Source organism: Colletotrichum scovillei (genome assembly GCF_011075155.1).
Source record: "Colletotrichum scovillei strain TJNH1 chromosome Unknown Contig00008, whole genome shotgun sequence".
Lineage (NCBI taxonomy): Eukaryota > Fungi > Ascomycota > Sordariomycetes > Glomerellales > Glomerellaceae > Colletotrichum > Colletotrichum scovillei.
Window position 1 is genome coordinate 2,456,803 of NW_023336266.1, and position 12,603 is coordinate 2,469,405.

Below are 12,603 nucleotides of genomic sequence, written 5' to 3' on the forward strand. Positions count from 1 at the left end.
CGCGTGATGGAGCTAGCATCGTCTCGCAGATCCTGCAGCTGAGCGACCACCAATGCCGCTTCCCGTTCAACATCAATGGCAAATAAGCAATTCCCATCTAACTTTGGCGCCATGCACTCTGGCGATTGGTCACCCGGCCACCATATCGTTCCCCGAGATCTGTACCAGATCACACGATGGGGTCCCATAGGGTTGTGGTCCGTGGAGGCGCTGTAATATGCTTTGGCGCCTGCAGAGTATTACGTTGTAATTTTCCCCTGAAGCTTGCAATCTCCCCATTGGCCACCGGTCCAGAAACGATACTTGTTCAAAATGGACTAGCGCCAGGGACACGCATCTTGGTGTGTCGAACCCCGGTTCGAAGCGTGTCGAGTGCGAATCGGGCCCTCACAAGATATCTTGCCTTTGTTCTCAACTTCTTTCAACGTTTAGATCAAGGGCGCGATCGCTCTCACCACACCCTTTACCAGATCTCGGTCACCGTGAGACCATGGTCTCTGAGAGCTAGTGGAACCTCGGTCTTTGGGCTCTAGTTTCCCTCAGCGAAATTAACTTGGGTTCTCCAAACCAGGCTATGGTTGTCTGAGGACGGGACACTACGCGACGATATGAATCGGACAGAGTTGGCGGCTGCCCATATAGACGCATTTCCACGTCGCAGCTGTTAGTCTATTCAACTGTGTTTGTTTCAAAATATTGACAGGAAAGTGATCGATACAAAGACAATCGCTCTCTCGCAATCGGTCCGTACGAATTGACGCGAAGAACGGGCAATGGACAGCGGGGTCTTTCCCCCAGATATTTCCATGGCGTGCTCCAGCCTCTATTGGTCCAAATCGAAAGCAGGGTTTGTCACGATCGCCAGATGGGTTGCGAAAGACGCGGCTGCTTAGTCGGTGATTGCTAGTCTACTTTCCCGTCCGGACATTCAAGGCAATGATCACCACGGCGATGCCAATAACGTCCGCTGCAACCTACCAATTCGGGTCGATGGGTAGGAGGATTGACCTCGCACTCTGAGGACTTGGCCTCCATGTGTAAAGGGGGACATGACAACCGGCCGCGCCCATGTTGACGGCTATTTCGGGAGTGTATACTCCGTAATCCGTACATCCTGGAAAACCGCTATCCTAGCCAGTTAGCTCCAGGCTCCACGGCGTGTCAAGATACTCATTTCCTTAATCATCAACCAATATTGATGTGGGCGGCACCGCCTCGCTGGGCCCTCAAGCCGGCCTTGGCCTCAAATTGCACTTCGGATGTTCCACCAGGTATCTGCCAAGGCTCCAGGTCAAGTCGCTGAGTCTAACTCAGCGAAACAATCGACCTATGAGTTACCATCCGCTGCATTTGGCCAGCAACCCTCGATCAAATTCTCAGCCGAGCCGTGTTTGAGGCTGAAAATCTTAAGCTGCCACGCTCCTCGTTGCTGTCAGCTCCAATTTGTAGATCACCCTCCTGACGGAGAAAAGATCATGGCATCTTCAACATTCAGTCCGCAAAGGATCACGAAGGTAACCCGCGCGACTGCGTCTAACAGGACTAGGTACGCGAGATAATTGTGGTATCTTGCGACTTGGGACATCGCATCCAACTGGCTTTAGGGCTTGTGATCGAAGCACACATATCCCGAGGAACGACATTCTCCGACTAGGTGGACATACACTACTCAGGGGTGGCCGCAAAGCAGAAATGCTCATCTCAGACTTTGCGATTGCCACACTGCAACTCGAGAACGAGCTCATGGCTTGCACTACAAAAACAAGTTGGGAAGCATTTCGGGCCCCGGAAACGTTTTATTCATGACCTCTTGTTTTCAGAGCTTCACCAATCAAGACCGAATTGCAGACATCATGGTCGATTAGGTTTCTGAGGCTCCAGAGGGGTATCCTTAGGTTGGCAATCTGTTCGATAATTCTGCCTAGTGATAGAACTCAGATTTTCGGCTCCGGGAAGCTCCTCATCTGATGATTTCAGGGACTTTGAAAGGTCTCCAAAGTTTGGAGAGTAGTCTACGCCAAGTCGATTGCACATTGCGGGGTTCAGCGCGCCATCGAGGAAGGCAAAAGAAACGGGTGCGATGTCGTTTCGCAAAAAGGATATCGCCAGGACAGTCGCCTCGAGAGAACGAGAAGCATCAGCCAAGCTTTGTGGCGGGGAAAGAATAAAGGAGGCGGGCGTCTCATGAGATTGACGAGAGCGACTGCGTCGAGGAGAAGGCAGAGAAGTTTGAAGCTGTTCTCCATTGCGGTGACGAGATCATCGCCGTTCGACTTTGGGCAGAGCGAGAAAGGCATAGCTTTGCTGCAGAGTTGGGGTCGAGTCCATGGCCCCACCTGACAAGCGTTGTTCTGTTCTAAAGATAGTGTCACTACCGCACTCCGGGAACTCAACATCGAACAACTCTAACCAGGGAGAGCCAGCAGCAACTTGATCACGGGGTCTGTTTCTCTCTACAATCTCTTCTGCTGAGGAGCAACAAACGGTCTTTGATGGCGTGGTTTAATGCCGCTACTTTACGAACCGACCAGTCTCACTCGTCCAAGCTGCTGACGCTAATTGCCGAAATGTGGCCGCGGTGATAGTTGTCGATGAAAGAGGAAGTCCAGTGGCGGGAGACGCATTAGTCGGCAATTGACCGCACAACAGTAAGAAACCAGACATGAGGTTTCCGGATTTTTATGCTGTTGCCTGTTGTCAGGGCTTGGTGTTCGGAGCTATTAGGGCTCTGAGGTCGAATACGAGGTTGGCTTGCCCGCGTCGTTGCAGACCCTGGGCGGTGGCTAGCGGCCAAAGACGAGACTCTTTTGGCCGAAATAGCCTCAACCACGTCACATTTCCCCGTGTCCGGCATTGCCATGAGACGATTCAGTCTCAGCCGTTGATGATGGCGTTCATCCGTTGCTGAATGCTCATCGGCAGCTCTGACAGAAACCATCAGCTTGCAGGCCATCAGGGACGTATGGTTGCTACTTGATCATAGTCACCACGATTGCAGATCATACGGCCAAATTGTTGCTGAGGGGTCCAGACTAACTCATGGTACTCTGTTGGCTCTTCTCAACTCTTGAATCTCAAGTCATGCACTGTTTCTGTTCCGCACTATATCCTGGGAATAGACGGAGCGACCAGGAAGAGCCTCTGAGCATGGCAATAAGTTACATCGACGTGCTTCGTAAGGCTGAGTGTCAAAATGGTAAGAAGGTCCTGAGGTGCTTACCACATACATTACCGTAGGCGACGGGGATGATTATGTGACGCAATGGCTTGGTGGGAAATACCGGGGAGGGGGTATGGGAGACGCCAGACCTCGTGTCTGCAGACGAGGGTGGATGTGCGGTCTGCGTTCTCGTTCGTCGTCCACCGACCAGGGTCGCCGTATTGGTACTGGCGCCGGACCAAGGCGGTGATGGCTGTATTTGCTTTGAAGCATTTGCCTATGCAGATAAGCTGCGCGCCTTTGCGCAGTTGAAGAGGCAAAACCATACAGCAAAAAGTACGCTACACTTGGAGGTATCTCGTCTCACCGGGAGTTGTCATGTAAGATGTTTGCCCCATTTGGAAAACAGTTCGCACACGGTACGGGAACACTGACTTGCGTCCAGGCCGTTGAGGCCGTTACCAGAACTCTTTGAGCTCAATACCGGCCACCACGAAGGAACATGCAGGATAACTCAAATTCATCTGCATGTCCCCATCGCCCCAGATCTCGTTTGCTGGTTCCCGGTAACTAGCTGACACACCACCTGACGAGGTACCCAAATAGCTCCCACCCCTCCCCTTCTGCTGGGGTGGGAACTACCTGGGTCGAGGCATCAGGGCAACTCGTCGCGCACACAACCACTGTACCGGTCTCTTCCACTGACATTCTTCTCCTTCTTTTCTCCTTGTCAAGTCGGGAGATAGGCCCATCCTCCCGTCCATCTCTTACGCACGCTTACTCACGGGCGCCGTTCGATGACTTAACGAGCAAGGCCAGCCCAGCGGATACTAGCGTTGAGAGACAAATGCTTAGCTGAGTCGGGCGGGCAATAATCGTGTCTTCTCGATCCATCGAGGCCATCGAGCAGGATTCTCTCCGGCTTGTGGCTCTCGTGTGGGAGAGTGAGCTCGTCGCGAGGGGAAGAAAGCCGTATCCCGCCTCCTCCTCCTCCCCATATAAGGAGAGCGGCCGGCGGCGGCCCAGAACACATCGAGAAAAGAGGCTCCCGATTTCCCTCATCATGTCCAGCAACCAACAGCGGAGCACCGCCCGAACCGAAAAGACCAGACGGGTGATCACCACTGTCTTGCCCATTGGAAAACCCAGCAACGCGGAAGCCCGTTGCCCGCTGCGGAGTTCCACTCGTCCCAAAAGCGGAGAGCCGCAACCGTTCCCGCTACCGCTCCGGACCGGCGACAACTTTCCCGTTCATACCGGAACAGCAATACTGTAGGGCAAAGAGACCGGCTGCTGCTCGAATTATCAGTGGTCAAGTCGAAGCCAGGCAAAAGGGGGGGACGCCAACAACGTTTGCGCCAGAGTCGTTGTCACTCCACCGTCGTGATCGTGGCTTGCTCGCCAGCAATACTGCACAGCAAACCAGAGAACCGATAACGAGACAATCAGACGCAAGCACGTTACATCTCACTGCTCTTACACGGCCCAATATACCACCGCGTATTACTCGGCATCAACCCGGCCCCAGCATACCTTAAACTTCCCACCAGAAGCCACACACCACCAAGTCATACAGTGGGCTGCCGACTCGACCACCATGTCGGGTCAGTCGAGTGCCTCATCACCCCTTATATCGACCCGGCGCCGCGCCTGTACTGCGTGTCAGCAAGCAAAGCGCCGCTGCGACCAACGGCTTCCCCGGTGCGGCCGGTGCACCCAAAAGGGGTTCGAAGACTGCAATTACCCGTCACTGGAAGCCGCCGTGGCAGCGGCGGACTTCAACTTCTTCACAGACGTCCTAAGCGGCTCCGCGGGCACGCCGACTGACTCCCTTCACAATATCATGCCCGTCCCCGTTGTCCCTGAGACTGACAACTCGTGGGCCCTATACTACAACAACGCCTCGGCGGCCGTGCCAACACCGTCACCTTCTCTCATGGCGCCTACCAGCGACTATCTATCACGAGACGCAGTCATGTACTGCAGCGAACAGTTTCGGTCCTATCCTCGGCGGTGGGTGAGCCAGAACGGTGTCGCCCCCTTTATCCACCCGGCGCTCTATCTGCCCACCACGAACGGGGCCGACGGCCTGCCTCCCGTGCTCCAGGACTGTTTCTGCGCGTGCGCGGCGTACGCCGCCAAAAACGACGAGAACGCGGCGCTGGTCCTCGGCGTCGTGGAAGCAAAAGCCACAGCGCTGCTCTACGTCCCCGAGCAGGCGGCGTGGACATTGCCACAGCAGGTTGCCTCGTTACAGGCGCTGGTCATGTACCAGATCATGCGCTGGTTCGACGGCGACATCCGCCAGCGCGTCCTCGCGGACTCTGTCGAGCCGTTACTGGCAACGTGGACGTCGGCACTCCAAACCCGCGTCGGGACCGGCGTCTTCTCGGCCGAAGAAGCCATGCCGTCGTCGTCTACCGTCATGTCGGACTCGCACATCCCGCCGCAGCATCAGCAGCCCTCTTCGTCGGCGGGATCGTACCCGCAACACGACCTCTCGCCGGATCACTCGCGCTCCAATACCCCCGGCGCCCGCCTCACAAAGGAGGAGCTCAACGCCGCCTGGCGGCGGTGGTTGATGGCGGAATCGATCCGACGGGTACTCGCCATGGCGCATCTCGTTAGGGCGGTGTACTCCACTGCGAAACAGGGCGGCGGCGGCGGTGGTAGTGGCGGATACGGCAGCAAACTCGGCGGTGCGGGGACAGGAGGAGGAGGGCCCGGACAACCACAGCAACATCACGCCAGCGGCGGCGGTGGAGGAGGAGGAGGTGGTGGTGGCGGCGGCGGTGGCCATCAGCTCCCACATCATCATCACCACCCTCTCGGTCTCGCGGACATGAGCTTCACAGCACAGGCGCGTCTGTGGGCCGCCACCACGGCGGAGCGGTGGAACCGGTCCCGGGAAGGCGATACAGCGTGGTGGGTTGGGCGGATGGACTTTTCGGGCCTGCTGGCGCTGGCGGACCCGAGGGAGGTGGATGAGTTTACCGTCATGATGGGCGTTGTGTTTCGCGGCAAGGATACGATTGAGGATTGGGTTACGCATGGGCCCGGGGGTATGTGAGAGGTGTCAGTTGTGGCAATGGGGTTGTGTATGCGCGTGAGAGAGAGAGAGAGAGAGAGAGGCGGGGTTGAGAGAATACCCTGGTATTCTTGCATTGAGTTATACTATGCTGCCATATAGACAGATAGAAGAAGACGAGCATAAGAGGAAAAGAGGGGGGTTTTTTTCTACAGATTCCATCGCGAGATTAGCATTTCAAGGCGAGCCTGGCGTTTCTGAAGGGCGGGAATGGGTGGTTAGGAGGCACGGGGGGTTTGGTTATTCAAAAAGGGGGTGGAAAATCATTTCTTTTCCTACACAAAACTTCACTCAGCATCTGGCAGCATGGTTTTTCATCTAGTGGCATAGCGACGGGACTACGAAGATAGAGAGAGTGAGAGAGCGCATGTTGATAATATCACTTCTAGAACCTAGAGTACCCATTCGCCCGTGTCTCTTACTCTTTTCTTCTCAAGTTGGATGTTTTATACGGGGAACAGGTAATTGGAAAAGGGGGGTAGCAAAGCGATGCATTTCTTCATAGATTTCTGAATTTAATATGCATCATGGCCAGTTTCAAGACTCAGAAATATACAACCTAAACCCAAGAGAGAACATTGACAGCGTTCAACTCTCATGTTTAGTGTAGATACCTCGTAAAAGATATTCAATGGGAAAGCGAAGAGTAGACCCGACCGAACAGCAAATCCACCAATTTCCTGACCCATACTACTATGAACTTGATAAACAAACCAACTAGCTGGCGTCAAGGTCGTGTAACCGCATCATGTGCGTAATGTTTCATGCCATCCCCCTTGTAAGCTCGATCCAGTCAGGGTTGATCGTTTTCACCAGCAAGCTTAGATAAAAGTTCCCCATATCAACGCGCTCTCAAAGCACTTCATGATTCTGACTTTTACACGTGAGTGAGCACCGTGGAATCACTTGCCACCGAGCATACACAGTAAAGACAAAGCACAAAGGGGGTCAAGCAAAAAAGACGTGGGAGGTTCATGTCTGATTCATTAGTCATGATCTATTGTTGCAGGCGCTGTGACTGCAAATGCCTCTGGGACTCTATGTCATCTCTTCTCCTCCTTCTCTGTCTGTCCTCATATCCGCACTTTTATCGGCGGTGACCCTTTTTGTCATTAAGAACCAGAATAGGCAAAAAACCAAGAGGGTGTGATGTGTCATGAAAGAAGGCCGCGCCGTGCCTCCTTTGCCGGCGCAGGTTACGCAGCCAGGCTAGGACCATCTCCTCTCAAAAAATAACCGGCGGGCGCAAAGAGCAGTGCAGGTTCGTAACCCAGGGCCAGAAGCTGGTGTTCTCAGTGGTTCCTCGCCATGAGGACGTCCACATCTTGGACACTCCGGCTTTTGAACGAAACGCTGCGATGCTTGGTGATGAGCCCCTTATCCCAGGGGCAAGCTATCCGAAAAGATGGTGGCAATAAGAATTCAGTGCTCAAGCCGTGGACGCTTAGCACATCTTGTACTCGCACTGGCCCTCAGCGGCACGAGTGGGGTCCTCGGTCAAGAACTTGTAGTCAATCTTGATGTCAAGGTCACGGCGGTTCCTGTCGTTGGGCTTGACCTGCAGGGTACCCTTAACCTCCTCGCCAGTGTGCATGGTGATCATGTCCTTGAGGTAGAAGACAGTTTGCTTCCAGTGGGTGTACTTGGTGTGGGGGCCGGTAGAGAAGCGGATGGGCTTGTGAGCGGCGGTGAAGTCGATGTCGAACCAGGCAACGAGGGCGTGGATGAAGTCATCGCGACGGGCAGAGAGGTGGAAGTCGGAGGTGAAGGCAAGGTCGGCAACCTGGCACTTGTAGAGGTCCAGGGTCAGGACAGCTGTGGGTTCAGTAACCACCGCCTTCATCTCGACCGTGTCAACCAGGGGCTCGGCGAGAGCAGTGGCCTTGAGAGGGCTGTAGTCAAAACCGTAGACGTTGTCCCAGACTGTCTTGTGGTCAGCCTCTGTTTGCACAATCCAGCGAAGCTTCGCTGAGGCAGTAGTCGTGGGTGGCACTGTAACTTACATCCAATCTTCTCGTCCTTGTAGTCGCCATCCTCGATACCAGCAACGAAGATGGTGGCCTTATCGGGGAAGATGAGACCGTCGGGGTTCAGGTAGCGGTCACGGGCGTAGAGGACGGTGTCCAGCATGGACTCGTAGAGAAGGAAGTAGCCCATCCACTCAGAGATGATGATGTCGACCTTGGGGAAGGGGAGCTCGACCTCCTCCATCTTGCCCTGAATCAGGGTGATCTTGTCGGACAATCCGTTGACGGCAACGATCTCGCGGGCCTTGAAGATGATGGTAGACATGTCGACACCGATAACGTGCTTTGCGCCAGCCTTAGCGGCGAACCTGTGCAAAGAATACATTGTTAGCAATCGAGCTTTGTTGAGCTGCAGAGTTATGGCATCTTGTTTGAGACAGCCGAGCGTACGTACATAGACAGAATGGCGGTACCGCAGCCAACATCGAGGACGACCTTGTCCTTGAAGAGGTGCTTGTTCTGAACAATGGCGTTCATGTAGGAGCGGGTGCGGACCTCATCCTTCAACATCTCCTCGTGGATGCCGTGGTGGTCGTAGCTGTGCAGGAGCGCAAATGTTAGCAATGGTTCTGGGGTTTTGCGATGGACAAATCTGTAGCTCTGCTGTCCAGCTTGCTGCCATACCTCTTGAAGTAGTGCTGCTCCGAGTGCTCCATGGTCTTGAGCTTCTGCTCAGCAGCGTCGACCTCCATGTTGTCGCCTCCCATTTTGATTATTGGTGTATGTGAAATCTTCTTTTTGCGACGACTTTTACCGTCGAAGCTCTCTGGGCCGAAGAAGAAGAGAAGACGAGAAGAAGAGAAACAGGTCGGCTTGGGGTATGTGTAGGATGGATCGCCAAACACACTGGAAAGGATGAGGAAGGAAAGAGAATTTCAGGGTGGGACAGAAAACACGGGCAGAGGTAGTCGCGCGGTGAAGAAGAAGGAAAGGGTCGGCGGGGCAGGCTGGGCACTGGACCGGGGGAGGACTTTCAACACGATCGGGCAGAATGAACCTGACAGAGACTGGAGGGGAAGGAGGGACTGGCAAAAAAAATAATCAATCCTGATTGCGCCTCGCAATGCCCGTCACCGCCTGCACCCTGCATCGGGCTCCGTCTCCACATCCCACTTTCGGCCAGACCACCTCACCCACCCGAAGTTTTTTTTTCCTTTTTTTTTTTTTTTTTCCTCCCTTGGGTTTTTTTCCTCTTTTACCCAGGTAGCTTTCAGACTGTTGACACTGGCAGACCCTTACTGCCGGCCCGTTCCTCGCCCCTCGCCCCTCGCCAGCGCACCACGTTGATGGAGTTTTAAGGTGTGCGGGTCCGAAGAAGCTTTTCCATCCATAAGCTTTACTTGAGGTGTACATGAGTACTTAGAGGGGCGACATTTCAAGCTTCCAGCAAGCGAGTTCATCTTGCCAAACACAACAGCTTACAACAGCTTCAAGTGCAATATTGACTGGAGTAGGTATCATGTAGATTCATTTTCAAGACCAGAAGACTCAAAAAATAATGGACCAACCAAGGCCATCCAACGCCGCGCTATGCCAAGTACCGTTAATCAGAGTGTACCTCGGTCCTTAACACCACCTCTCGTGCGGTTCTCTCCACTTGACCCCAAGAATATCAAATATCTTCTTCTCGTCCTGGCTCTCAACAAGCTCTCCTTCGGTCAACTTGGCGCGTCCGGGACCTCTCATCACATTCTTATAAAGACCTCTCTGGTTGAGTCGCATTCCCTTCTTCGATGCCAGCAGTCGTATGCTGCGGTTGAAGATGTCGTTGCCTGTGAAGTAAATCAGTGCCGCCCCTATTTCGGCTTCTGGCACCACTAGGAAGTCCACACGTCTCCAGACTTTCCGGTACTCTTCGTCGTTGAAGCCTTCGATCTTTGGCAAAACGCAACAGCCGTGCCATTTGCTTCCGTCATTGTCCCTGGATCCCGCGAACCTGGCGACGAGAAACCTTTGCGCTTCAAGTGCCCTGATCAGGTCTCGTAGGAAAGGGATCAGTTCCGATGATGCCACGGTCCCTTTCTTCGTGACGATAAAGTCGATATCCCCACTGCTTTGAGCCCCGCGACGATAGCTGCCCCCGACGATGATTTGAACAGTAGGGTCCAGCTTGGCTGCCTCTGACCTGACTACCGCACTTAACCACTTCATCTCGGGCCTGGGAATGCGCGTGTTGAGGTCTTCATAGTGATCGATACCAATTCGTTGGTTCACCGTCAGCTTTGCTTTTTGCTTGAGGTCATCGAGCGTTCGGAACCCCTGAGCGATGAAATGGCTCGCCTGTGTGCTCCCAACACCGTAGATCTTTAGGAATGTCTGCAGAACCTCATCCATCGGATCCGACTCTGCATTTTCCAGTCGTTTGAGGCGATTGGTAGTAACAATCTCTTCAATCTTGTCGGCCAACCTTTGGCCAACACCAGGCAGTCGAATCGCCTCCTCAGCGGTCGAAATCTTGGCGGGCTGCCGCTTGAGCTGGGTGATGGCTTTTCTGTAGGCAATGGGTCGCCATGTGTCGTTGATACGCTCGTAGTAGCTGCACATCTGCTGCAAGATCTCAATTGTGCGGGAGTTGGGGTTGTGCTGGTCGCTCCCTAGAGTGCCCCCTTTATGACACGTGAACTTGTCTTCCCAAGTCATTTCTTTTCGTCCCCTAGTTCTTGCCACAGTTCTTTTCTTCCTTTGGCGTTCGTCATCCGAGACTTCGCTGCCTGATCCTTGTTCATGTAACTGCGGCGATGTTGCAGGAGCATCATCATCGTCATCGTCATGCTCCAGTGGCAGATCTCTAAACTGCTGCAGCTGGGAAATAACGTGTTCAAGCTCATCTTCTGATATAGAGGTTGACTTCTCTGCTGTGGCGGGGACATCTTCATAAGATCCGGCATCTTGTTGAAATGCAGCCTCACGCGTAGCTGTTGATTGCACAGCCTCTGTGATATCTCTTAGAACGGAGGGTTCCGCAATATCGGTCGCATTTCCACTTGTCCTTCCAGAAGACTCCTGACTTCGAGATGGAGTTGACGGCGGTGGAACGTAATCCCACTTTTGGGGATTTGTCTGCCGCTTTTTCAGCGGCAAATCTCGCGCCGTTGTTCCGGTTGAAGGCTGAACAGTCTGAGGTGAAGTTTTGGGTTCTCCCGAGGTTGGGGAAGAAGGTGGCTCAGGACAGCCAGATACCTGATATTGCTTCTGTTTTGCGTTGAGCAGCGTCTTGAACCTGATACAGTCCAGCGGGAAATCCTCGTTCAGGACGGTGTACGATGACCCTTCGCTTGCCGAACTGAGCACATTCTGTATACTTTGCCAGTCGAGGCGCCTGTCGACAATGACGTGCGTCGCATTCTCAAGAGATCTCGTCCACTGGGCACCAAACTCTTGCGCTTTTCGGATCCGAATCCTCCTGGCTGGCGCGATGTCATCATTTGGAATGAAGTGGAATCGTAATCCACGAAAGATCTGCTGCGCCTCGGGTAGCACCTTGATGGGCGGCTCTCTCTTTCTCTTCTTCATCGCGGCGATGGATGGCGAGTTGTCTACGCGATGCGGCAAAACGTGTCTCGTAAGAGGAAGCGGTGTGGTAGCGCTTCTAGTAAGACTGGCCAACGGCTGAAGCGGTGGTCGAGCCAAAGTTTCTGGAATAGGCGTGTCTTCGACGAAGCTGAGGTCTTCAGTGGGAGCTTCCTTCCTTCCGGGACCCTTGATCTCGGCAAGTGGTGTCCGCTCGATGACCTCCTTCCGTTTTAGTTCCGTGAGGGGCGCTGATGTCGGAGCTGAAGAGGTTCGCCTGGGGCTTACGCGCCGTTGTGGCTGTTGCTGTTCTTGCTGGCGAGAAGGAGGAGGAGGAGGAAAGAGAGGCGGCTGTAATTCCGGCTGCGGTCTTTCCCTGAGTGGCTGGCGAAGTTGCGCCGCGGCTTGAAACGCTTTCAATTGTTGTCTTGTGCGTTGCTCGGCCTCGTGAAAATCATCATCGTCATCCTCGCCATCCTCGCCTTGCCTGCCAATAGATTCAAGCTGGCGGAAGAAGCGCGCTTTGTCCCTGAAGGATGTGTTTGTATTGGCCATGGTAGTAACTGTCGTCAAAGAGGCGCACGGGATACTTTTAGCTTCTCGTGAACCAACGTCATGTCGGTGGCGGTACGTCGCTGTTGCCTAGGACTCGTGGAATAATGGCGACGGAAATGGATGGAAAGATTGAGTGATGCCTGAGCGAAGTCGAGAGAGAAAGCGACACACACACCAATACGGAATAGGTAGCTTAAAGGTGAGTTGTCATTTGACGACGTTGTGTTAATGGATGGAAGGGATGGATGTCATTCAAGGACGGG

General features: G+C 53.9%; 4 protein-coding genes across 4 annotated transcripts; 2 read left to right on the forward strand and 2 right to left on the reverse strand.

The window, feature by feature from the left end:
- Nucleotides 1–4,223: 4,223 nt before the first annotated feature.
- Nucleotides 4,224–4,436, forward strand: HER10_EVM0000618 (uncharacterized protein; the record flags this gene model as incomplete). Its single annotated transcript, XM_035470392.1, has 1 exon — nt 4,224–4,436. One exon carries the CDS (start codon nt 4,224–4,226, stop codon nt 4,434–4,436), a length of 213 nt encoding a protein of 70 aa, XP_035330368.1.
- Nucleotides 4,437–4,757: 321 nt separating this feature from the next.
- Nucleotides 4,758–6,230, forward strand: HER10_EVM0001497 (uncharacterized protein; the record flags this gene model as incomplete). Its single annotated transcript, XM_035471242.1, has 1 exon — nt 4,758–6,230. The coding sequence occupies one exon, from the start codon at nt 4,758–4,760 to the stop codon at nt 6,228–6,230; it is 1,473 nt and encodes a 490-aa protein (XP_035330430.1).
- A 1,024-nt stretch (nt 6,231–7,254) lies between these two features.
- On the reverse strand, nt 7,255–9,267 carry HER10_EVM0008396 (protein arginine N-methyltransferase). Its single transcript, XM_035477920.1, has 4 exons — nt 8,900–9,267; nt 8,670–8,813; nt 8,252–8,583; nt 7,255–8,171 (listed from the first exon to the last, which is right to left on the reverse strand). Exons 1-4 carry the CDS (start codon nt 8,980–8,982, stop codon nt 7,693–7,695), a joined length of 1,038 nt encoding a protein of 345 aa, XP_035330840.1. The 5' UTR covers nt 8,983–9,267; the 3' UTR covers nt 7,255–7,692.
- Nucleotides 9,268–9,841: 574 nt separating this feature from the next.
- HER10_EVM0004687 (uncharacterized protein) lies at nt 9,842–12,556 on the reverse strand (the record flags this gene model as incomplete). The annotated part of the gene is made up of 1 exon (XM_035474322.1): nt 9,842–12,556. The coding sequence occupies exon 1, from the start codon at nt 12,338–12,340 to the stop codon at nt 9,842–9,844; it is 2,499 nt and encodes an 832-aa protein (XP_035330616.1). The 5' UTR covers nt 12,341–12,556.
- Between the last annotated feature and the right edge of the window lie 47 nt (nt 12,557–12,603).

Coding starts and splice junctions, on each gene's coding strand:
- HER10_EVM0008396 (XM_035477920.1), bottom strand. CDS start 8,982: ATGGGAGGCGACAACATGGAGGTCGACGCTGCTGAGCAGAAGCTCAAG. Junction 8,814..8,899: donor GAGCAGCACTACTTCAAGAG/GTATGGCAGCAA, acceptor GCTCCTGCACAG/CTACGACCACCACGGCATCC. Junction 8,584..8,669: donor GGTACCGCCATTCTGTCTAT/GTACGTACGCTC, acceptor TTCTTTGCACAG/GTTCGCCGCTAAGGCTGGCG.